Below are 26747 nucleotides of genomic sequence, written 5' to 3' on the forward strand. Positions count from 1 at the left end.
CCTTATTACTGATAGAAGATTATTGATGAAGTTGGTGAAGATAACATTTCCTGAGGAACTCGTTGCAGTGGTATAACTTTTTTGTTTAAAGAGCTGCAGATGCTGGAAATCTGAAATAAACACACGAAGTGTTTCAGAAGGTCTTTAGACCTGAAATGTTTACACTTGCTTTACTTCCAAGTACACTGCCTGACCTGAATGCTTGCAGCATATTCTTTTTGTTCATGCAGTGATTTTTATGGGATTGGGTTGATTTACTGTCCAGCAATTAATGTCCATTTTCCTCTCTTCTCTTTGTATTACTACAACATTATTTTGAATTTTTCCTTAATCTCCATTGACTTCAGTTTCACCAGGTGTCCTTGATAACATACTTGGATTCCAGATCATTTAATCTTAAATAAAAAGCTAGTATTATCCACAGTGGTCACAAAACATATCAGATTCACTGATGTTCTTCAAGGTAGGAAATCGGCTACTTTTTTCGATTTGGTCTACATGCGAGTCCTGACCAACGCCAGTTTAGTTGATCGGCAGTTATCTTCTGGAATGATCTAGAAAGCAATTCAGTTGCATTAAATTGCTGTGTTACTGACAGGTCATGGCACCTGACAACATTCGAGCTGTGGTGGTGAAGAACTTCACCGGAGGGTTTGCATGTCTTTTTAGATTTGACACCTTTTTTGGTGCTTTATCTTAGTTTTCTGGGAGTCTTTTTCCAGCTTTATCTTTTCTGTACAGCGTGCTAAGTTTTGTCAAATTATTGAATTCCTTTGAACTAAAGGTTTGTCATGAAGAGATCTTTGATAATATAGGTTTAACCAGAAAAATCACTCAAGACATGTATGTATAAAAAGCAATTCTCTTTGGATCTGTGGTGAAATGAGAAATTAGTCCCGATGTTATCATTGAGTGTGAACTAAAAAGTTCATAGATACTTCGCATCAGTGGAATGATACCTTAATTCTGTTTAAGGTCAAGTACTAGTAGCTGACAATCTACGGATGGAAAAACATTTTTGATTTTTCAAATCATATTTGAATCTTGAGCAAATTTTTGCAGATGAAAATCCATAGCACCTAGCTTTTTGATCAAAAAGTATATTTTGCTTTGTTTCAAAAAGTGTTATCAAGCAAACAAACTTCAATTTGAGGGTAACTTTTTTCCTTTAATACAGGATTTGATGTTGAAAATCTCCAGTGAAGAAAGCACCTTAAAAAACACAATTGTGGAAATGAATGAGAAAGTTGGTATGTTTTCATTTTACTGCTGGTTCATTGTCATTGAAATTTTAGGATGCATGTATCCAATTTAAAATTTTATTTCAAATATTAAATTTGAAATAAAAAGAAACAAATATATTTGATTTTTTTTGTCCTACTAGCTCAGCCATTTTTTTTGTAGTAATTGATCAGGGCATATTAGATATGTAATGCTGTTTACAAGTAGTGTTATTTTTGTGATTTTTTTAAGTAAAATCCTTTTGAAAATTAAGTGAAATTTAGGCTTTTTGTAAGAGCATAAAGCTTTATTTGTTACTTATTTTAAGACAATCTTAAATGTAAGCATGAGTTATTTCTGGGCATCTGTAAATGACAATAAATCATGTGAAAAGTCATCAACCAGAAATATTAATTCTGTTCATTTGTCTTCAATAGGGCAGCTAGCAAGTGTATTTTCAGCATTTTCCGTTTTTGTTTCAGTTTGCAAATACTTTCCTTTCATACTAAAGCTTTTACAGTGAGCTTTGTAGGTTATTATTCTGTCTGGCAAAATGAGTATTTTCAAACCAGGATGGTCTGAGGTTTTGATAACTTGTCTGTGTAATAGCTGAGCTCTTAAGGATTGCAATAGCTCTCCAGTCATTTGATTCATGAATTTTACAACTGTAGTAAAATACTCTTACTGTGATGTAATTTTGACATTCAGTTGCTTTCATTAGTTGTCAGCTTCAGTTTCTGCAGAAATGAAATACTTTAACATTCATGGTTAAAAGTAATTTATTGTAATACTTTGTGTTTTAAAAGTAAAGAATGAGTTCAGTGTGCAAACAATGAAGGTATGTTTACAATCTGTAATATTTAAATTATACATTGGGTCTACAAGTAGACACATAACACAGATCAGTAAATTTTGTTAACATCTCAAATAATCTTTCCCCTACTCGGCTCCACAATCCGTGTCTGTAAACTTTCAAATTCCATCCTTGCTAAACCAACTATTCTTGAATGTTTTTCTTGTATGCTACATATTTTATATTTCAGTGGCATTATCGTCATTTTAATGGTTATTTACTCACCAATGTTTTTGCTGATTTGCACTGCGCGCCTCTTTTTGTTTGTTGCTTTCTTGTGGCAAAAGAAAACAGAATAGAAAGGTTAGTCGGCTCATCAAGCTCATGTCAACTCTCAGTAATCCTATAGTCTCCTATAACTGATTCTGTCTCAAATGCCCAATAATGCCATCCTAATTCCCTTATCACCTACATGAACTGAATAAATTAAAATTAACCTACCAACCTGTATGTCATTTCATATGGGAAGAAAGTGGGACAAGCAAATGGAACAAAAATGATTATAGGTAGGACATGAAAGTTCCACACAGATAATACCTGAGATTAGAATTGAATCTAAGTTTCTGGAAGTGTGAAGCACCAGCACTGCCCTTTACACTACAGAGTTGCTCTGTACCCCAGGATTTTCAAAATTATATGCAGAGATTTTGAACCTCTGTGTGGAGATGCCCCACATTTGAAACTTCTTGCATGCTCGTATTACAGTTTCTCCTGCTTTTTTGTGGCTCCCAATTTAGACCTATATAAATAGAATCCAAAGCTGTTATCAGTGAATTTCAAGCTTCAGGTTCTAAGTTATCACTTATTTAAATTCTGAGGTGATTACCCCTCCAGCAAATCTCATTTGTACTCAGACTTCCAATCCTTGAAGTATGCATCCAGACCTTTACAGAAGTAAAATTGCCCAACTGCAATTAACTGGTGTTTATAATCTTGTCCTAAACTGAATAAGTTTGGTAAAATTTGAGATTATTGTTTGCTTAAAGGTGGTTGTAGGCTCGGTATTTTAAGATCCTAGTGATTATAGACAAAATACTAATTTAAAAATAGTTGATAACATCCTGGCTTGTTTATAAAATTTGTGTTTTACTTTGAAATTTCAAACGCCAAATATTTTTATGGATTACTGATTATGAATATTGAAAACTTCTTTAACTATCTATAAAGGCAGTGTTTCATGTATTAGATAAACAGACACTAATTTTATTGTCAGCCTTGGACTTGGTTATTTACAAACTTGTATCTTAAAATTTTCTTTGTTTGTTTTTGTATCTTTTTTTTTGTTTCCCTTCTCTTCCTCCCATTTGTCACCCGTGTCCTAAGCATCTATCTAGGATATGAAGGGTTTTGAAATACCCTTCATCACCTTGTATTAGCAGTTAAGTGTTGATAAATATACCTGAAGAATTGCAAAAACATTCAATCCACGCTTAGGATACTCAGCAAGGTTACAGTGCCTATAAAAAGTGTTCACCCTCCTTGAAGTTTTCATGTTTTAATATTTTACAACATTGAATCATCACGGATTTAATTTGGCTTTTTGACACTGATTAACAGAAAAGACTCTTGTGTCAAAGTGAAAACAAATTTCAACTAATGGGTCTAAATTTATTACAATTATTAAACACAAAATAATTGATTGCATAATTACTCACCAACTTCAAGTCAGTATTTAGTAAATGCATTTTTGGCAGCAATTACAGCCTTGAGTCTGGGTGGATGGGTCTCTATCAGCTTTGCACATCTGGACACTGCAATTTTCCCCCATTCTTAACAAAACTGCTCAAGTTCTGTCAGATTGCATGGGGATCATGAGTGAACAGCTCTTTTCATGTCCAGCCACAAATTCTCAATTGGATTGAGGTCTGGACTCTGACTTGGCCAATCCAGAACATTAACTTTCTTGTTTTTAAGCCATTCCTGTTTAACTTTGGCTTTGTGCTTGGGGTCATTGTCTTACTGGGAGATAAATCATCTTCCAAGTCGCAGTTCTCTTGCAGACTGCATCAGGTTTTCCTCCAGGATTTCCCTATATTTTTCTGCATTCATTTTACCCTTGACCTTCACAAGCCTTCCAGGACCTACTGCAGTGAAGTAACCCCCACAGCATGATGCAGCTACCACCATGCTTCATGGTAGGGATGGTGTGCTTTTGGTGATGTGCGGTGTTTGGCTTACATCAAACATAGCGTTTAGTCTGTTGCCAAAATCTCAATTTTAGTTTCATCAGAACTTAGAACCTTCTTCCAGCAGACTTCAGAGCTTCCCACATGCCTCCTGGCAAATTCTAGCTGAGATTTCATGTGAGTTTTTTTCAACGGCGGCTTTCTCTTTGCCACTCTCCCATAAACCTGCAACTGGTGAAGCACCTGGGCAACAGTTGTTATATGCACAGTCTATCCTATCTCAGCTCTTCCAGATTTGTCATTCTTGGTGGCCTCCCTCACTAGTTCCCTTCTTGCACGGTCACTCAGTTTTTTGAGGATGGCCTGCTCAAGGCAGAACTACTGCTGTGCCATATTCTTTCCATTTCTTGATTATTGTCTCCAAGGGATATTCAGTGGCTTGGAAGTTTTCTTGTATCCATTTCCTGACTTGTGCTTTCCGATTAAAGTTTCTCGCAGAATTTCTTAGTGTGTTCTTTTGTCCTCCTGGTGTAGTTTTTGCTAGGATATGACTCGTCAGCAGTTGGACCTTCCAGAAACAGGTGTATTTTTACTACAGTCAATTGAAATGCCTTGACTGAACAGAGGTCTCCAAAAAAAAAATCTCCATTTAACTAATAATGTAACTTTAAAACCAGTTGGCTGCACCAATGATGATTTGGTGTCATATTAAAGGGGATGAATACCTATTACATCAATTATTTTGTGTTTAATAATTGTAATAAATTGAGACCATTTTGTAGACATTTGTTTTCACTTTGACCCAAGAGTTTTCTCTGTTGATCGATGTCAAAAAAGCCAAATTAATTCCACTGTGATTCAATGTTGTAAAACAATAAAATATGAAGACTTCCAAGGGGAAGTCTTGTATAGGCACTGTATTTTCATTTGTTTAAAACTGGGTTGCTCATAAATAGTGAGCATCATAAGCTCTAAATGCTATTTTATTTATAAATCTGTCCAGCTTTTAATTTAAAAAAACTCATCCCAACTAATGATCTCCTAAAATGACAGTTTTGCTAACTTTGAGAAGCAAATTTCATTCACTTTATTTTTATATAGCTAAATGTATAATCTGGCAAGAACCAGAACAAAGTTTTGAGTGTAACTTGAAAGTTCATGAATTGCATAATTGTTCATACTTTTATTTGACCGTCATCAAGAATGCAATACCTTATGGGTGTGAGGCTGAGTACAGAGGACAGAAAGTTTGTCATTAGCTTATTTCAATTTTTTTGGTCATTTTAAAATAGTTCAACTAGAAAAAGTAAGCAATGAGAAGGAAAATCGAATAAACAAGATTAAAGCTGTTGCTGTGAAAGCTAAGAAAGAACTTGATGCCAGCAAAAATCAGGTAAGTGTCCTGACAAAACTTCTCTTTCCACTTGAAGTGAATATTATGTAGGTATGAAATTGTATAAAGAGAAACTTGTTTTCAACTAGGTGTTACTGTTAACAGAAGAGATGGAGATTGTAAAGTCTGAGCGGGATCGACTCTCTTTTTCAATTAAAGACCTCATGCAAGGATCTGAAAACTACAAGGTAACCATTCTAAGATTGTTTTGTCTTTTACAATTTTCCCTCACAATGTCTGACGTTTGTACTTGAGTTTTCCCTTCAGAAAGTGACATTTGAAATAGATAGTGGACAGCTTTATATTATTTTCAGAAAAACTTGTAAAAGTCCTGGTGAAATGCCATTATGCTGGCTTCAGGAAGTGGATTAAGGAAAAGCCCAGTGGTTATGAAACAGAATTCAAATACTGCAAATATTGATTAAAGTAAACTTTTATGAATATTCGTGGCCTGACAGATTTTTCAGTTTTCATGGGAAAAGACAGGAAGCAACAGAAAATAGGTTGAGGAACTTTAATGAGTAGACAGTGTGATCTCTATTAAATATCACAATTTTAAAAAATGAATGCAACAGTGTAGTTGTCAATATCATCATGACATCTGCTGCCAACAGGAATATTGAGATAACAAAACTATCCTTACTAATCCTATGATGAGAATTAATGCGTGGTGTAATTTCTTGTGACTTACCGTTATTTATAAGATTTTAAATTGTATTTAAAGCTCCTTAAAGCTTCTATTTCATAGCTTATCCTGGAAATTTGAACAATTGTGCAGTTCATAATTGTAATCACTATTAGCCTCGTATTGTTCTATGTATAGGTAATTTTCTGAAAATTTTTAACATTTGCCAAAATATGTTCAGAGTTCAAGATGTTTATCGTATTTGAGCAGAGATATGAGAGTTAGGGTTTATAATTGGTAATATAAATAATCATATCTGCAGCTGTTGCATTGCTGAGAATAATATCCTTGTCATGAACATAAATGATAATGCATACATTTGCTATTTACCAGTCTTTTCCCACAAGTTTTCCCACACCAAATTTTTGGTGTTGATTATCAATGAGACTGTTTGACTCTGGTACCTCTTTGTGGTCATTAGTTGTGTATGATACATAGCAACCTATCCTGGTATTGGTCACGCAGATCCTTTCCTCATCTAATTAATTGAAGTATTAGTTCAATCTTTTAGTTGAATTATGGTCAATGACAGATAAGAATTTTGTTTTTTTTGCCCAATGTAGGATCCAAACACTTTCTTCCCACTACCCTAGCTAAAAACTATCTAACTTCAGGTTTACCCCAAGCTCGTGGCTCGACAGTCATAGGGGAAAGAAACTTATTAAGCAGAATAAGAAACTTATTAATGTCACTTAAATAAACTATAGCACTTGCAGGAAGTCCATTTTTAAGTTAGTTGATCATTAGTTTAAGATCATGCTTCTTTCTCTCAGAATCTTTTGCTAGAATATGAGAAGCAAGCAGAAAAGCTGGATATGGAAAAGGAGCGAGCAAATAACTGTGAAAATCAGGTGGAGGAACTCACACAACACTTGAATGCTTGCCTTCAAGAGGTATGACACCATCTTCCATCTACTGGGCAATATTTTTCTATCAGTGAATGTAGAAGACTTCTGTTTACAATAGGCACCAGTATGTTTCAAGTGTATAATTAAGTTTAAAGCAATACAAGGAAACCTATAAAAATCTAATCTGTACAAGCAATGTCAATAACATATATTTTAATGCCACCTGTTAATAGGAGATGGCTAATGGTGCTTCACAATGAGGAAATAATGAGCAATAATTATGAGCTGAAAGAAAGCATGCGTTGTTTTGAATAACAGAGAGAAGTGAGGGAATTGTAAAGATTATGACCAACATTGTCAAATGCACTTCAGAAGAATTTAGAAAAGAGAGGAATTACGCAGGGTGGAAAAGTCAGTGTCCTACGCTGCAGAAATCGGCCCTTCAATCCACAAAGTCCATGACAAATATGAACAAGTCCAGGATTCCTTCATATTTGTTCATGAGCATAGAAGTTGTGAATGTGCTTGCTTGCTTTTGACAGTGTTTTGCAACTGGCTAATTTAAGAGGCATAGTTATGCCAGCTGCCAAAGCGTTTGATTTTTCTGTTGATTTATGGGCAGAGCTATTTCTTCCTCTGTGTAGGTCTTTGCCACTGAGGATCAGTCTGGGTATTTCTCCAAAATCCAACACTGAGACATGTGCTGAAGGTCATCATAGGCTTGGATTATAGGCCAATTTCAACAGTAGGTTGCTTGCCACCAAGAGTAAATTCTAGATCTGTATTTCTTTATGATAAACATATATAGAAGGGAACACTTTACAGTGCAAGTTGATCATTTAGGACCTCCATTTATGCAAAGTTCACCCTTTTTTTTGAACAGGGCTCATTAAATAATATTTAAGCCTTGTCCAAAAAGTCTACTGCTGTACAACATATTAATGAATCTGTCGTGTCTTTCTGCTGTCTTCCATTTAGCATAAACAGTTAGCTTCAGAGAAAGAAGATGTGTTGGCCCATTTAGGAACTTCGCAGTCGAATGCCAAACAGCTGGAAGTACAGATATTAGAATCTGAAAAAGCTAAGACAGCTGTTGAAAAGGAGTTGGAGGCCATAAAACTTGTTAAGGAACAGATATCTAAGGTACTGGAAACTAAATATAGCTCAGTGCCTTAAAGTTTTAATTATATTTTGTGGAATTACCCAAGTTTTTTTTCTCAATTGATTTTCTTGTATAAATAACTTGTATGTTTAAAAAGTATATACTTTTCAATGCAGGACAATTGTATACTGGTAAAAGAAATCGAAGAACTTAAAAAGCAACTTCAAAATGAGAAACACCAGCTGCAACAAACAGTACAAGAACTGGAACATGTGAGAAAGGTAGTCAAGAGACGCAACCCACTGCATTCAAAAGCAAATCACTAAGGTTGCCAGAAATCTGAAATAAAACAAGACGCTACAAATATTCAACTTCCAGTTGTCTGTAACTTTAATTCTTCACACCAATCTCACTAAAAATCCAGCCTTTTACATTGTGCCTGCTAATCTCAATGTAACATTGATCAGCAACTTACCATACTTGACCCATCTGGATAGAAGCAAGGCAAGATTTGTCTTTGGAAGAGCTGGGAGTCGAGAATTTTGCCTCCTAAAGTTTCCACAGGATTTTGTAAATCAGATAACAAGACATAAAGGACTAACATTTTTCTTTTTGTCCACATTTGATATCTGGTGGGATGTTTCTGGTATTTTTTTGCCTCAGATTTACATCACTTTAGTATATTATTTCCAACCAATGGTGGATCAAAATAGTTTTAGAGCAGGCAGTAATGATTGAAAGTGCATCCTTCGGAATTTTACCAATATAGCATTTGGGCATGATCTGAAGAAGAGATGACTACCAGAAATGAAGCAGTGCTATTTCAAAGTAATTCTGATCTGGACCATTAAAAGTCAAAGAAAGCACTGTAAAAAGCAATTTAAAGTTACTGCAGGAGAAACTACTATACAATGTCTGTAACATTAGAACATAATTTTACTATAAATAGAAGTGCATCCACTACTGTCTACAAATAAACAATGTGAAAATGTACACAATAAATCTGATCAATTATTTTGTCCTTTTTGTTTATTGATAAGGACAATGGGATTTAATTTGGCCTAAATACTGTAACTCAAGCAATATAATACTCGTTTATATGGCACACAAATGGACATTGAGGATTTGTATTTGTATCTATTAATAGGTTTCTTTTCGTACCAATGAAATAAATCCAGTAATACTTAATTATCAATGGAATTTTGTTTTGTTTGAAATTTCGGTGCAGTGCAAATTACTGTCATTTATTTCCCATTGTTGCTAGGATGCTCAAAAAAGCACGCTAATGGACATGGAGATTGCAGATTATGAGCGCTTGGTAAAAGAACTGAACCAGAAAATTACTGATCGAGACAGCAGGATTGGCGAAGTGGTGGAAGAAACAACATCATGCAAACAGAAACTGGCTAACTTGGAAGATCAAATAAGTGAGTTGATCAATTTGGTTGATTGAAGTCCATTAAGAATTATTCTGGATTAAGTATGGATTCAGTGAACTGAATCAAACCACTTTGTTGAAAACATTTCCTCCTTAATAGTGATATCACGGAAATGGCAGGTCCACATCAGACAAGAATCATCGTGTGAGGGGTGAGAATGTTCTCTGCAAAATGGGTGAATTAGGCAAATAAGACAAAGACCTGTGATATAAAATGATACGTTCACTATCAAATTAGTTTAGCCACCACTATATTTTAAAAATAATGAAAGGATTTCTTGTTTTTTCATAAAAGCATCAGGACTTAGAATAATACTTCTGTGGATTCCTACCTTAATTTATCATGATGTGAACTTATATTTTTATTTAGCTTTGGGAAAACTTACAGGCATTCAGTATTTATACTGTTATATTCATACTGTTATTCCAATTGCATGTTTACCTGGAAATATTTATAAATAAATTGTTATTTTTAATAAGTTCTATATCATTTCTTTCAGCAGATGACATTATGACTTCTATAATAGGTATTAATTAACCTGATTGGGCATTTGCAGGATCTCTTCAGAAAACATTGGAGGAAAACAAAGAGAAAAACACCAAGATGAAACAAATGTTAGTGAAAACAAAGAAAGAACTTACTGATTCAAAAAGAGCTGTGAGTAACAATGGTATCTCCAGAATGTTCCATATTAGTGTGAAATTCTGTTTTATACAGAAATGTAATAATTTTATCAATATGTGTATAATTTTGAAAACATCCTTGATTAACCTCAGATAGAGATCAGGATGAGACTTGCATATGTGTGAAATTTCATTGGTACAAGTTCATTGCTGAGAGTTGGAATAGCAAAATACAATGGGATATCTTGTATGTCTGGTGAGCACTTCTTTGCTATGGACACTGAAGACAAGGAACTAAGAAAATAGAAGGCAGTCTTAAAAGGTTTCAAGATTCGCAACAGAAAGTCTGAAAGATCTACAGATAAAACAGGAAAAATGCCGCAAAATAACCAATAAAGCAAATACAGTAATTCTGAAGTACAAATATTATCCTTATGTTAAAACGGAAATTCAAAACTTGAGCACTGTGAGGAAGTGGTGGAGAGGTATGTGGATTCAATTCTTTGATTTAAGATTTATCATATGACAAAGTTTAATTGCACATTTACAACTCCTTATTTTAAATAAAGATTGTACCATCAATATGACCTGTTGGGATTTGCTGGAAACCATGAAATTGATATATTATTATGTCTCTTTAGGAAGCAGAGCAATTAGTTCTTCAAGCTTCTATTAAAGGAGATCTGGAATTAAGCCAACAGCAAGTGGAAAATTACAAGGTACGTTCTTTAAGTGTATTTTTCAATTAAGCTCTTGCAGGTTGTTTTCAAGTACATTTACTGGCCTCAGTTAATATGTTTGAAATAAAGACACAAAATGCTGGAACTACTTGGCAGGTTAAGGAGCATCTGTGCAAAGAGGAACAGTTGATATTTCAGGTCATCGTGACAAAGGATTTGTGACTTGAAACGTTAACTCTTTCTCATTCTAGAGATGCTGCATGACCTAACAACTGTTTCCAACACCTGCAGTTTCTTTTTAAGATTTCCATTTACCACCTGCTTGATATGGTTTGGTGAAATAGTTTTCTTCCCATGCAATAAAATGACTATTCAAGAAATTGGGATGATGTTTGAAGTTCAGTGGAACATGTTTTATTGGGTATTGTTCTTGTTGGAGTTGACAGTTGGGTCACACTTTGTTCATATGCACCATGTAAGTGGATTTAGTAGAACTAAATATGTGCCTTAAATTTAAACTTCTGTATGAAACACTTTTATTTTCTGATCTTTTTGCTATTTAGAAAAATTATTCAGAATTAGGAACAGAAATGACAGACTTTATTTTGATCCTGATACTTGTTTGACATTTGGAAAAATTAAATAATAATCCAGTCATATGCCCCCAGTCTATTCAATGGTCCTGTTATAATTTTGTTTTGTAGTCGTGAGGTTATAAGCAGCCCTTCTTTGGTAAAATACAACACTGAATTATCTTATTTAAGTCACCTTATACATTTGCTACAGCTTATCTGCTCTGCATCCTTTGTGCTTTCTTTCTTTCTTTTTTGCTACCAAGTTACCACTGGCCTTGTACTCATCTTATACTCTTCATACTAGTAAGGCCATCTAAGCCTTTGCTGGCTACATTTTCATCAACTCCAACCACAACTTTGCTCACTGACCTACAGTGGTATCTAGAGTAGCAAAGACCTTACAATTACATTTTGGCTAAACTCAGGTTGGAGGAGCAACGCCTCGTATACCGTCTAGGTAGTCTCCAGCCCCTTGGTATGAACATAGAATTCTCCAACTTCCGGTAATTCCCTCCCCCTCCCTTCCTCTATCCCTATGTCACTCTGCCCCCTCCCCCAGCTGCCTATCACCTCCCTCATGGTTCCGCCTCCTTCTACTACCCATTGTGTTTTCCCCTATTCCTTCTTCACCTTTCCTGCCTATCACCTCCCTACTTCCCCTCCCCCACCCCTTTATCTTTCCCCTTACTGGTTTTTCACCTGGATCCTACCAGCCTTCTCCTTCACACCCTCCCTCCACCTTCTTTATAGGGCCTCTGCCCCTTCCCTCTACAGTCCTGACGAAGGGTTCCAGCCCGAAACGTCGACTGATCTTTTCCACGGATGCTGCCCGACCTGCTGAGTTCCTCCAGCGTGTTGTGAGAATTACATTTTTGAATTCCTCCTCTGACCTTATTGATCCTTGCCCCGGAACTTGCTCCAAGCCAGTCATGTTCCAAGATATTAGCACATCTCCAGTTCTGGTCTTTGTATTGCATATTAGCAGCTGTATCTTCTGCTACTGAGACCTCAAATCATGGAATTCTTACACAAACCTCAGTACTTATCTATTTCTGCCTTTTTAGATGTTCCTTAAAATCTAACGTCATTGATTAAGATTTTGGTCACTTTTGACATGGATTGGTGTGAAACTGATAATGTTCCTGTGAATTACCATGGGAAATTTTACTTCACTTCACTAAAAGTGGTTTAATTCATGTTGCTGTTTTGTGATGGTGGTAATAGTAGTTCATAGAATTGACCCAGATTTCACCTTTTTTTGTTAAGAGCTCAGGAAACCAGGCAGGGAAATAGGGGGATAAAAGGCTATTGACTCCAACAGACTAATACTTTTAATCACTCCCGGCAAGGAGGAAAACAAGTGCTACAATCTTTCACCCAGATCAATAATGCACTTCCCACCCCCCCCCCAAAATTATTGATCGTGATCTTTTGAGGATTTTGCTGTCCTGTTTTGTCTATGCTCTTTGCCCCCTAATTTCCCTCTCATCTAGATGAACCAAGACACAAAAAATAATGATGATTTGAAAATCTAATTTGCATTTCTAGTGTGCCGAGCTTTTAGTCATTTAATTTCTGAAACTAATTTAAATGAAGTGATTAAACATTGAATCCATATAAGTGACTTCGAAAAATAATAGGCTGAAATTTGATTAACTGAGCTATTCTCCAGAATATGGTGTGATTTTTATATTTCAGTGTGTCTAGCCAGACTCATTACAGAATTATATGCCTGTCAATAATTAAAATAGAATAATTTGTTTCTGTAATTTTCATCTTATTTTCTTGAAGGAACACTAATGGTAGCCTTCGAAAAGTTGTCACACCATATGTAAGATTGACAATAGAGAAGTAAGTTAATGATGTAGTGGTGCTCAACACTTAAGCGTGTACAAACACAGATGCTGTCTCCATATTGTAAATGTGAACCACTTCCCATATCTTAGGAATCAAATCAAATCAAGTTTAATTATCATTCAAACTATACATGGATACAGCTGAACGAGACAGTGTTCCTCTGGGACCAAAGTGCAAAACATTCAAAGTAGCAAGCAAGCATTCAAAAATTACGAGTACCATATATCAAGCAAAGAAGCATATTCACTCGAAGAAAAAATATATACATAGTCCAAGATCCTGAACAACAATGTCCAGCAACTGATGGTACAGTCTCCCAGCAGTGTGCAGATGCATGCAATCCAGCCTGCCATTCCACCACTCAAATATGTAAGGGCAACACCTACAGGAGGGGCCAGACCCCAGCAAGCTCAAATGTGCTGTAGTGCTTTCGTGTCTCTCACTTGGTCTGCAGCAGCAGGCAAGCCCAAGGCTTGAGGCCTAGCTCTCACTACAGCTGAGGCTACACAGCTCCCATGTCATCTGTCCCTCCACCAGACAAGAATAACAGTCCTGCAGCAACTTGCGTTATCACTGTCCAGCAGAATCTTGCGATTACAAGTGAAATGTCCGAGACAATCTCCCACAGTTATATTGCACTAACTGTGAAGCTTCCGAGTAGAGGGCAGCACAGTCTGCAGCCAGGGTTAGCTCCTCCAATGCCTCGGAAGGCTTCGCTGCCAACACCAGTTCAGCTACTCCAATCAATGAGCAGCTCACTGATCGAGTAGTATCCGATGTTCTTGCAGTAGAATTGTCTTGTGATCGTAAAAAATCAAACTTTATGAAGTAAAAAGCACTACACTCAACTTCACTTGCCCCATCATTGAAATGTTCCCATAACCAATGAGCTCACTTTCAAGGCCAAGGCCTCTTTATCTCATTATCTCATGTTCTCATTATTTATTGCTGTTTATTTATATTTGCATTTGCACAGTTTGATGTCTTCTGCACCCTGTTTGATCTTTCATTGATCCTGTTATAGTTACTATTCTATAGATTTGCTGAGTATGCCCACAAGAAAATGAATCTCAAGGTTGCATATGGTGACATACAATATATGTACTTCGGGAATAAAAATTTACTCCAACCTTATTTTGAATTTTGTACCTTGGACTTCAGTAGCAGGGATCTAAAAGATGTACTGCCAAAGAGATTACCAGGTAGACAGAGGAAAAGACCTAAACAAACAACAAAGTGGTTAAGTTTAAACAGAAACTTCAGAAGTAGCAAAACAAGTCATTGTATCAGATTGGTTGCAGTGGCTTCACCCATTTGTGCAACTAGATAATAAGTGCTGATCTTGTTCACAATATCTGTGTAAATAAAAAGAGAGTGACCGTGAAAGACAAGTTGTAGCAAAGCCTTGCCGTGTCTAATACGTTTGTTTCAAAAAGGGATTACTGAAACATGTTGAAATTACTGTACCTAGTTAAGAAAACTGAATTGAATTACGGAATTATTTTATTACTTAACAACAACTCTTTCCACCTTGAGTCAACAAATTAAACATAAACCAGAAATTGAATTGTGAATGAATTATCTAGTCCGGATGGTATGTATCCCAGTTTTGATCCAGTAGCAAAAGCTAGTATTGCATCAATGCTTCAAGGGTTTTTAGACTTCAGTATCATGGTAATTACAACGGTGACTACTAAAAATAATGTACTTCCGTACTTGTATTACATTTCTTGGTCTGTGCATCTAATTCACAATAACAAAGTGGTACAGATAATAGCACATTACAAATAGGTTTTCAGAAAATCAGTAAACCTGTCATGTTGCAGATCCAAATGGCGGAATTAACTGCTGAAAACCATAAGACTCATGAGCAGTTGCGTCAGGCAAATGAACAAAACCATCGGACTTTGAGTGCATTTACACAGAAGATAGCAGCTCTGCAAGAAGAATGCAGTAATGCTAAGGTACAATCTTGAATGCATTTGTAATGTAATCTAATATAAAAATTTTGGAAAACATTGAGTTTAATAGGTAGCAATTTGTAGTCAAAGTTGAGTTTATCGTCCTATGCACAGGTGCAATAAAAAATTTGAAGCAGCACCACAGGCATCTACCATCATATGAAAAGCAATCACAAGAAAAACATAATCAAACATAAATTACACATCACTTTACATGAAATAATGCAAACTTGAAAAAAACTCTACTTAATGCAAAGTAGTCATAGTGTTGGTACACTGAGGCAGTGATCAGGATTGCACAGGTTAACTCAAGAACCGAATAGTTGAAAGGAATTAGCTGTGTTGTGGAACTTCCTCTTGCCCCATGGTTGCATGTGTGTGCATGAGTGGAAGAATACTGCTCCACAGGGATCATTACTGTGGCCATTGGTGTTCTTCTATTAAAGAATTGGTCTTTGAAATCAAAAACAGTACTAAATTTGAAGATTATATCAAATTAGATTCAGATTATCACTACTAAGGAGAACAGCAGAATCCTACGGTGAGAAATGAACAAATTTGGTGAATGGATAGAGAATTAGCAAGTTCAGATATGGTAGAGTGACAAAAGGGATCTTGGATCAAAAATGCATCAGTGATTGAATGGCCGCAGTTTACCAAAGCCTCAGAGATACTAAACCACTACACAGGAGTGACAAACCGATGGCACACATGCGCAAGATTACACGTGCAAAATTTATGCCACAAGGTGTATAGTGGAGCCTCTCAGTGCTTTAAATCTTACTCATAATTTAAAGGTACATAATGATTACCTTTACTACCAAATTGAGTGGCAAGTTACTTTTTTATAACCTGAGAGCAATGAGGTGTTTTCACAAGCACCAGCTAAATGGTTGCAAGAACGCATGATGACAAGTTAACCTTTAAGAAAGTTTCCATGACAACTGATGGTACACTCAGTATGATTTGTAAAGAGGAGGGTTTTGTCAATCTATTTGCAAAATACGTTGGGCATGTACTGATAAGCTTTCATCGTATAGTATACATTAAGACTGTGTGCAAAAGCTGACCTTCAGGAACTTGAAGTGATGAAGACTGTAACCAAGGTAATTAATTTTAATTCTGGATATGCTTCGAAAAAGGACAATTTCAGAATTTACTGAGAATGGTGAATTTGATGTACACAGTACTTGTGTACAACAATATTCATTGGATTAGTCGAGACTCTATCCTTAAAGAATAAAACTTGTCTGTTTTTGACAAATGAAAAATTTTCTTGTCAAGAATTATATGACATTATATTGGTTTGTAGATTGATTTTTTTTTGCAGATTTCTCCTCATTTAAATTACTTAAACACCAATTTATGGGGATCTAGCAAGTCACTTGATGCTATGTTTGATGATATAAGTCTTTGAAATCAAGCTGGCAGTATTTAAACATGTCGAAAATGGCATTTTTACATATTTCCCAAACCTAAATAAACTCATGACAGACATTCAGAGCCTTCCAATAAAAATTTGAGCATCACTGGTTCAACTACTGAACAATCTTCTTTAAGATTCACTATGCTCAGGTCAGTTGAAAAAGCTATAGATCTCAAAGTATGCAGACAGTGTATCATTAGAAAAACTGAATTTGAAAAGGTTGCAGTGGATTGATGTGGATAATTTTGAAATGCATTTGATTGATTTACAAATCAGGAATTTGGAGGCAAAAATGTGTCGACTTAAGAGCTGAACTAGAAAATAGTGAAAGAGATCGGTTAGACTGGATCAAAGTATAAAAATTCAGACAGGGAAGTTCTGAAACCTGGAATGGCACTATTAACAGCATTTTCATCAACGTATTCATGTCAGTGATGAATATGGTGAAATCAAATTATAATAGACTTATTAATAAAACTAGTGCTAAATGCATAGCTCTTAAAACAGCCAAATACAAAGTGAATATAAAGTATTTGTCATCGTTAGTGCAAAAATAAAATTCTTGCTGAGAGTAAAATGTTTATTTCCCTTTCCTTTATCTTTTGTTGAATATCCACCAAAGCTTATAATTTCATATTCACATTTCTTAAGACATATGAGATAACATAACAATACTATTTAGAAAATATTATGTTAATTATATCTTGACCTCACCACCCGCTCCGCCCTCTGCTTACCACAGAGATCACACACTTCATGATTCCCTTGTCCATTCGTCCCTCCTCACTAATCTCCCTCCTGCCATGTATCCCTGCAAACGACAGAAATGCTGCACCTGCCCATTCACTACCTCGCTCACCTGTATTCAAGGTCTCGGACAAGCCTTCCGCGTGAGACAACACTCACCTTTGAATCTGTTGGTATCATCCTCCCAGTGTGGCCTCCCCTACATCCGTGAGTCACAATATAAATTGGGTGGGGGGGGGTGTGCACATTGTAAAGCACCTCCACTCCATCCTGGTAGCCAACCATTTTAATTCCTATCCCCATTCCTCTTCTGATATGTTAGTCCATGACCTCCTCTCCTGCAATGATGAGGCCACCCTAAGAGTGGAGGAGCAACACCTCATATTCCATCTAGGTAGCCTCCAACCTGATGCATGAACATTGATTTCTCTTTCTGGTAATTTTCCCTGCTCCTTCCCTCTTCTATTCCCCACTCTGGCCATTTACCACTTCTCTTCACTTGTCTATTATCTCCCCTTCTTCTCCCCCCTCCCCTCCTCCCCCCTTTCCCCCTTCCCCCCCACACTTCCTCTTCCCTTTCCTCCATGGTTCTCTCCCATCAGATTCCTACTTCTCCAGTCTTTTGGTTCTTCTACCTGCCACTTCCCAGCCTCCCCACCCACTAAGATTCACCTAGTACTTTCTCACATTTTCTCCTTCTGCTCACCCCATCTTTTTATTCTGGCATTATCCCTCTTTCCAGTCCTGATGAAGGGTCTCAGCCTGAAATGTTGACTGCTTATTCACTTCCATAGATAGTGCCTGACCTGCTGAGTTCCCCCAGTATTTTGTGTGCATTGCTTTGGATTTCCAGCATCTGCAGAATCTCTTGTGTTAATGATATTACTGTTCAGTTGTTTTTTAAAAGATTAATATGAATAATCTTTGAACAGGTTTTCTAAAATCTTCATTTATTTCGATCTCTGTTATACTTCTATTAATAGTAAAGCAATGAATACTTTTAAATAAGCCACAGGACTCATCCTTTATCCTTGCAGTCCATAATGCTATTACTAATTCATTTATCAATGACCATCTCTGCTCAAGATTACCATAGCATGTGAGAGAATTTTTTTCAAAGGTTATTGCCAATTTGAGCGCACTCTCTCAAAAAGATTTGTCACTCTGCACTAGCGTCTATTTCCAGAAGAGTAGCATTGAGAAGTTAGGGAAGTTGTGCTAAACCTGTAACAGTCTTTAAACCACACTTGGACTGCTGCATACAGATTCTGGTGATCATGTAAAAAATGGGTAACAAAGCACAAAGAGGTGCAAAGAATATTTACAAGATTTGTGCCAAATGTTGTGTATACATATCAGGAAAGGTTGAACAACTTGAATTTTTGTTTCCTCTTGTTGATCTTCATGGTATCTTGGTATTTAAAAATAATATGCATGTGTATATATTGTGTATATTTAAGTCAGAGGTTGATGGATTTTTGATAGGGCACGATGGGATACGGGGAGAAGGTAGGAGATTGGGGTTGAGGGGGAAATGGATCAGTCATGATGAAATGGCAGAGTAGACACAATGGGCCAAATGGCCTAATTCTGCTCCAATATATTATGGTCTAATGGATGCAAATGAAAAATTTCAACATTGATGAAGAAATATAATTAGAGTTTCATTTTTAAGTGGTTATCAGGAAATAGGTAATTCAAAGGAAACATCTTTGTTAAAAAGTCATAAACATAGAACTTGCTACAACTGGGAGCAGTTAGTGCAGTGGTATTAAATAATTCTGATCAGACAGAGGAAAAAGTCCAAAGTATATTTAAAAGGTGGCTGAACAAGTACAGAAGAGAGGGGAATAGAGAATTGCATTCAAAGATAAAGAAAGATGGAAGATATTCAAGCACTTCCTAAATGTGGTATGATTGCATTGAATGGTCTGTTTCCTGTGCCATCTGTCCTAAATAATATCTGCAAAATATCTCAGCCAAAGCCAAATGATGACTGATTTCATAGATGCTAGAGCACTTCATCATCCATAGCATCACATAATTTTCCAGTCCATTGTCTTTTAGTTTTTATAATTGTATGATGTAAATTCATAACTGTAAAAAAAGTTTTGTGAAACTTCAGAATTTTGAAGGTTTAAATATTTTGTTCATTTGTTTCCATGTGCAGTGAAATAATTACTGTATACAACTTTAAGAAAAAAAAATAGTTAATGGAAAATAGAAAATCACAGCTGAAACTACTCCCTGCCATTGACAATTAGCACTAGGTATTTTTGAGATCAGTGCCTGGTAGCTACCATTTATGAATGTGTTATTTGCATTGAGTGGTTGCTATTTTCACTTCACGGCACAATGGATGTGAGTTCTTTCCCTTATTTCTAGTTTTAATAAGTTACCCTACTCAATCTCTTCTGACTCCTTTATAGGAATTATCTATTCAATATCTAAATATGGGGACTATATATGAAATCAGAAATTAGGTTACTAGTATACAAAGGTAATTTATGTTATAAATCACTGAGTAAAATTTTCAGTCCTCCTTTTCTTCAAGCTCCAATGTTAAATGTAAACATGGATCAAAAAACTTAATCGTCATTGACTTCCTCCCCAACTTGGAGCACTCAGCAGTTACTGATGGTTTGGAATTGCTCTTCATCTGATCTGCATTCTATTTAAGCATGATTGTATGGTAGAATCATCACTTTGCAAAGCATTTATGTTCACCACTTGGGAATAGATCAGTAGCCTCCGGCAGTGCACAACAGAAATAATGATCTATCTCAAAGGAAACTAAACTATTAATGAACACATTAAATGCTGGGAATTCAGGAGTGATTATGTTTTAATGATCTATAATACCTAGGTGTGAAGAATGAAACTCCTTAAAATTCTTCTCAGTGATTTTTTAAAAATATATATATATTGCCTTACAGGCGGAACAAAAGGCAACTGCTGAAGATTTTGAAAGTTACAAAGTTCGTGTTCATAATGTCTTAAAGCAACAAAAGAACCGATCAGCTACCCAGAATGAAAATGAATTGACCCAGCAAGAAAAGTGAGTTATGGAAGCCAAAATAATTTTTCTCCTTTTGGTATCACTTTTCAATTACCTAATTGCAAATTCACTGTTATTTGTTGATGAATTTTACACTGCTTCCTTCACTTGTGTAAGTACAACATTTTGAGTTCACTGCTAATATGGCTGGCTGGGGCAAATTAGCACAATGGGTTGGGTCAGAAAAGTTTCTGGAATAAAACTTTTTAAGTGTTAATAATAAAGCTATACTAACCTAGTAATTGGTAACTGTTTAAAAACATCTAGTAACATGAATTCATTGAATTAATAGGTCATGGGAGTAATAATATACTGATTATTGTCAAGTGTAGAAAAAAGTAGAAACTTGGAGTGTTATGCTAAAATAGCTAACAATATTTACTATTTAACAAAAGATTATTAATATTACGTTAAAACATTCAGAAGGTTCAAAATACTTGCATTTCTTTAAAGAAATTCGTAAATTATGGAGGATGTACGCAAAATATCCAAGTTTCTGGTAATGTTTAGTTTTGATTATGAAGAGAGTAGAAGGCAAGCAAGGACAGCATCAAGTAAATAAAATTCAGATAAGTTGAATGCAATATTGTATCATGGTTTGAATAGAAAAAAGTTTCAAACAGATCTTTGAAAGTTTTCAATATTCAAAGAATGAAAATTGTTCAGAATAACTTATTCTGCAACAGTGATTTGGAATGTTTTGTTATGTTGAAGTTTCAATTATAAATAGTTGTAATCTTAGAAACATTAGAAAGTTTCAAAAAGTATTTGCAGTGCATTTGTTTGGATGAGTAAAAATGCAAGATGTTGATTTCTTATGCTTGCTTGATATATCATTTTCTTTCCTTGCTTAATATGTCAATATGCTCATACTGTAACCACCATAGAGAAGTTAGGAATGAAACTGTAACTACATTCTTTCATTGAGTCAGATTTTGCTTAATCTAGCTCAAGACCCCATACTATTCCAGGGGCTACACAGAGTCTGTGCTGAATTAATACAATTTCTTTTTTATTGTAGAGAACATCTGCAAAAAGTGATTGACCAGTTGAAAGCTAAATTACATGAAACTCAGTGCCAGCTGCAAGTCAGTGTGGGTGAGTTGCAGGCTCTACAGTTAGAGCATGACATGCTGCTGGAACGACATAACAAGATATTGCAGGAAACTGTTACCAGGGAGACTGAGATTCGAGAAAAGTATGTCCAACTCTACTTTTTTTTTAAACTTACTTATGTATTTATTTGCTCTAACTTTAACCTGGATATTCAACAGGTTAAGCTGCATAATTGGCAGGGGTTGATTAGTTTTCACATTAGAGAGTATTAACCAAGTTAGCCCAATCCACAACTTGGATAGTATAGGTAGATCTTGTCTTTCGACTCTGCAGGGTTCTGCAAGAGATCATGATTTTAAAAAAAATAAAGTTTTTTGAACTGAGCACAATGCTAGTGCTCGCAGTGGTGGCCAGTGACCCAGCAGTCCTGTTAGCAATCTTGTGAGAGGTCTCTCAATCCATTATGGCAATGCGCAGTAGGGCCATGTTTAATTAGTTGTGTCCATTCTCGGTTTCGACACAAGCTGGGGAGGCTGTTAATAATTGGTCAGTGCTGTATTGCACAGAGGGGAGGACTGTAGGCTGATGAGGAACGTGAAGTGCATTTTCCAAGCTTTGGATAACTTTGGCTGTGACATTAGCCTCTCCCTCCTGAATTACCTCTCCCAACTTCCCTCATGCACCCCCGACTTATGGGAGCGAACAAATTCTACCAGTGTAGTAGAAAATCGGAGGGAAATTTTCATTTGAAAGAAGCAATTTTTAAGTGCTACCAATGTGGCAATTTCTGAAGAGGAGGATTCTAGGCCTGTGGACAATTCTGATAAGGTTCGTGATGAAATATTACAGTCTTCTGAGTCGATTCACTGCACCAGTGTAACAACGGACACGAAAGAAATCTGTCTTTACAACGAAAGCTACTTATCAATGGGTTTTACATGGACTGGTGATCCAAGTTGTCCTATTCCATTGTGCCTAGTCTGTGGCAAACAACTTACAAATGTTGCAATGGCTCCAATAAAATTGAAAAGACACGTAACTACAAATCACAGCCGTATGACATGTAAAGTGCTGATTATTTTAAACGACTATTGGAAACTCAAAACCAATAGAGTAAAGTTTTTGTTAATAAAGTTGCATTCAGTAAAAGGATTCAGGAAGCAAGTTATTTAGTAACAACTTATTACAATTAATATTGGATTATTATATCTACAACTTACTGATCACACCAACGAACCTTGAGCTGTAGACATAATAGTTTTTACACTGGGGTTCCCTGAGACCTGAAAATTATCTCAAGGGTTCCTCCAGGGCAAAAAGGTTGAGAAAGGCCGCTCTGGATGGACTTTGTTTTTGGATAGTGATGAATCGGGCATTGTTCAGTGGAAAGCGCAGGCTCCTAAGGCCACTCTTGCTTTTCCTAAGCTATTTGAATGCTGTTCAAAGCTTCCTCCACTTTTCCTCAGGCCCTACAAACCTGATTGCCATAGTAATTCCTGCCAAGCTAGTTAAGGCAGAGACTTCCAACTGCATTAATATATTTAAAATGTTATCTTGCCTCCGGCAGTGGGTTGGTTACCCAGCAATGGATTGGTTGTCCATCCACTTCATACCTCTGTGAGCCAGCGGTTGGAACTGGTTTTCTGACAGGCTTAGAATTTCTCCACATTTACCCATCACCATACATGCAATCACAGTTTTCACTCATCATTATTCCAGGCATACTCAAAGTTCAAAGTATATTTATTATTTAATTCCTTATTATTGTCTAATTCCTTGATATTTTTAAGCTTGGCATTGCTTGATCCTATAATTAGAGGATTTACACATCTAATTTTAATATTTAGAGAATATCCATTCTTGAAATTTGAATATTAATTGATTCTCTGCTCACACTTCAACAGTAAACTGCAGTAGTATAAGACCTTATTTTTTATTTTCAAAGGAAAATAGCTATTCTCATAAACTAGTTAAATTTGTACACATACAATCTTGATGTAAAGAAATTGTCAATAAATACTGAATTTTATGCTTCACAAAGTGAAGATTAAAAGCATATTTTTTTAACTTTTTGATCCATAGCATAAACTGATAAAAAGACAGACACATGAGTATCTTATCTGTTTATGTTATTTAAAGTGTTAGTCATTCTAAAGGTGAAACCTGACATTATTATACATAAGCTATGTGTTATATTAAGCAGCGTGTAATTAGAAATGGTAGCAGCAAACAGTTTTAAAATTCAATTAAAAAGATCCCTAACAAAAATACACGATGAACATTTTAAATTGGAAGATAAATGACTCTTAAATCATCAGCGGTTTACACGGCTGTTGTGTTTCTCAAGTAATTGTTTTAACCCATGTAATCATGTACTGTTTATTGTGTCTATGGGTGAATATTATGGTGAATTTCAGTGTAAAGTACCAATGCTGAAATTTCTCAAAGGCATAGAAATGTTTGTGTTTTTTTTTGCATTATTTGACTCAACCAGTTGCTTAATAAATTAATTTAGAGGTGCTTGAGAATTATTTATAGTGCTAGATTTCAATGATGCCATAACATGTAACAGCATATAACTGTTGGGGTGCCACGGTACCATAACAGTTAGCACGATGCTCGCTATTACAGCTCAGGGAACTGGAGTATATTTCCAATGCTGTCTATAAGGAGTTTGTATGTCCTTCCTGTGAATGCATGGGTTTCCTCCAAATGCTCAGGTTTCTTCCCACGCTCCAAAGCTGTTATGATTGGTGTGTTAATTGGTCAATGTGAATTGTCCTGTGATTAGGCTAGTGTTAAATAGGTGGGTTTCTGGGCGGTGCAGCTCGTTAGGCCAGAAGGGCCTGTTCTGCGCTTAATCACTAAATAAATAAAATATTTATGAATTCAAAATTTCTTCTTAGATTTTCACATATAATTAATATAATTAATAGTTAGTAATTAAACCAGGGAATGAGCTGGAGGGAAGTTGCCATTATTGTGTCTCCCAAAAACCAATTGAGGAATTGATCTTGATCTATATATTTGTACAATAATTTGCAGACTTTGCAGTGTCCAGTCAGAAAATGCAATGTTGAAATCAGAACATGTTCAGACTGTGAGTCAGTTGAACATCCAGAATGAAGCAGCTCAAAAGAGCTTTCGCGAGCAAGTCCAGGAACTACAGGAAAATCACAAAAAGACCGTTGAATCATTACAGAACCAATTGTCTACAATGGAAGCACAAATATTCCAGCTTAAAAATGAAAACAGTTTAGCAAGTGAGTATCAATACTTATCAGAGTGCTGTCTGTTCATTTGAGATGGTGGATAAATTTACTGAATATGCTGTGTTGATGCAACACTCACAAAATGCCGGAGGAACTCAAGTCAGGTAGCAGGGGAGAAATGATCAATGTTGTGGGCTGTATTGTTCATGATTTGCAGGATCACAGCTATGATGTGCTGTGTTGATGTAAAAGGGGAAAGAACATTAATCACTTGCATATATTGTTCTTTCCATGTTGATTTTCAAAGGTACATTTAATGTCAGAGAAATGTATAAAATATACATCCTGAAATGCTTTTTCTTCGCAACCATCCACAAAAACAGAGGAGTGCCCCAAAGGATGAATGACAGTTAAATGTTAGAATCCCAAAGTCCCCCCCACCCAGCTCCCCTACCTCCCCCCACCAGCAAAATGAGCATTGGCACCCGCCACCAAGCATTCAAGTGTGCAACTCCAAAGACTACGCGTTCACCTGGTATTTGACAAACCACAGGTTCTCTCTCTCTCTAATAAGGGAGAAAGAGATATCTCTGTTTCACAGCGAGAGGAGAGACATAACAAACAACTCACTGGTTTACGATGTTAAAAGTCCGTTGCGTCACGTTTTCTGAGCTCTGTGCCCAAAGATCTCAGGTCTCTGGGCACACAGCCAAAGATATTCCAGCTCCCACAACACACTGGTCTGGGACACCGACCTTCAATCAGCCTGTCTCCAGAGCCCCGAGATCCTAGGCCTCCAAAGGCAAGCCAGACTCTTAGGCCGTGCCCTTGGCATGTCGGATAACAGCCAGTCACGTCACCTCAAGAGCGGGTCCCATTCCCACAAAGAACCAAAGTCAGCGTGCAACTCCAGGTTGGGGTCTTCAAAAGAACCTTGAAAGGGAAAAATAGAGATATTAAAGATGGAAATGGAGCTGTTTCCGAAGATGCACGCAAAGGAGTCGCTGTTTAGCGCCATTAGATTTTATTACTTAATTGGTGAATACAATTGATAATTGATTAAAGAATATGAACTTTCTTATAAATCAGGTTGTTGCATGGTATTCTTTCAAATAGTTAATTGAAATGTATTTAGAGCCTTTCACAAATGATCTACAGCTTGGATGAGGAATTATTCATTTACATGCTGTTCTGTATATTACAGTTAATAAGGTCATCAACGGTGTCATCAACCAAAACTTACTAGTCACCAGCTTACAGGCTTCATGCAGCGTGGAAAGTGATCGATTTTAGTTTCTTTCAGGACCAGCTGGCTGCAGACTTCATTGCAGCATTGGTTCAAATATGGACATGGAGCTAAATTCCAGAAACTAGATGGGAGTGACTGAGCATTATTTGGTCATGTGTGATCCAAGGATCTGTAATGAAAATGGAATCAAAGGGAAATCTCTGCAGTGGCTAGAAACATCCCTAGCAGAAAAGAAAGTGCTGTGGTTGTTGGAGGCTATTCATATTGCCCAGGGCTTTGCAGCGAGTGTTTCTCCAGGGAGTATCCACAAAGGGCCCATGGCATTGTTGAGGATCCGTACCACCCATCCCACTATTTTCTTGACCCACTACTGTTAGGAAGGAGACATAGAAGCATCAGGACTCGGACTGTCAGACTATCACAGCTTCTTCCCTCGGGCAGTGAAGTTAATGGATACCCTGCCACCACCGTGGTCTTGTAACTAGGACAGCAAGCTGTTTACTGTTTAGTGCTTCACTGCATGCATTTTGAACTATATTTTATTAACTTATTATAGTATAATATTTTGGGGAATGTGAAATATATTTTGCTATGTCACAAGATCACAAGACAAAGGAGCAGAAGTAGGCCATTCGG

General features: G+C 36.3%; 1 protein-coding gene across 1 annotated transcript in view; it reads left to right on the top strand.

The window, feature by feature from the left end:
• LOC134349552 (GRIP and coiled-coil domain-containing protein 2) overlaps positions 1–26747 on the top strand; it is a 55247-nt gene that overhangs the window by 15911 nt on the left and 12589 nt on the right. The window contains exons 7-19 of the mRNA XM_063054048.1: positions 1178–1250; positions 5493–5593; positions 5683–5781; positions 7052–7171; positions 8105–8269; positions 8405–8509; positions 9493–9655; positions 10224–10324; positions 10932–11009; positions 15229–15366; positions 20473–20594; positions 21616–21792; positions 24696–24913. Of these exons, the coding sequence (XP_062910118.1) occupies positions 1178–1250; positions 5493–5593; positions 5683–5781; positions 7052–7171; positions 8105–8269; positions 8405–8509; positions 9493–9655; positions 10224–10324; positions 10932–11009; positions 15229–15366; positions 20473–20594; positions 21616–21792; positions 24696–24913 (1660 nt within the window). The remainder of the gene's footprint in view (positions 1–1177; positions 1251–5492; positions 5594–5682; positions 5782–7051; positions 7172–8104; positions 8270–8404; positions 8510–9492; positions 9656–10223; positions 10325–10931; positions 11010–15228; positions 15367–20472; positions 20595–21615; positions 21793–24695; positions 24914–26747) is intronic.

Source organism: Mobula hypostoma, chromosome 7 (assembly GCF_963921235.1).
Source record: "Mobula hypostoma chromosome 7, sMobHyp1.1, whole genome shotgun sequence".
Taxonomy (NCBI): domain Eukaryota; kingdom Metazoa; phylum Chordata; class Chondrichthyes; order Myliobatiformes; family Myliobatidae; genus Mobula; species Mobula hypostoma.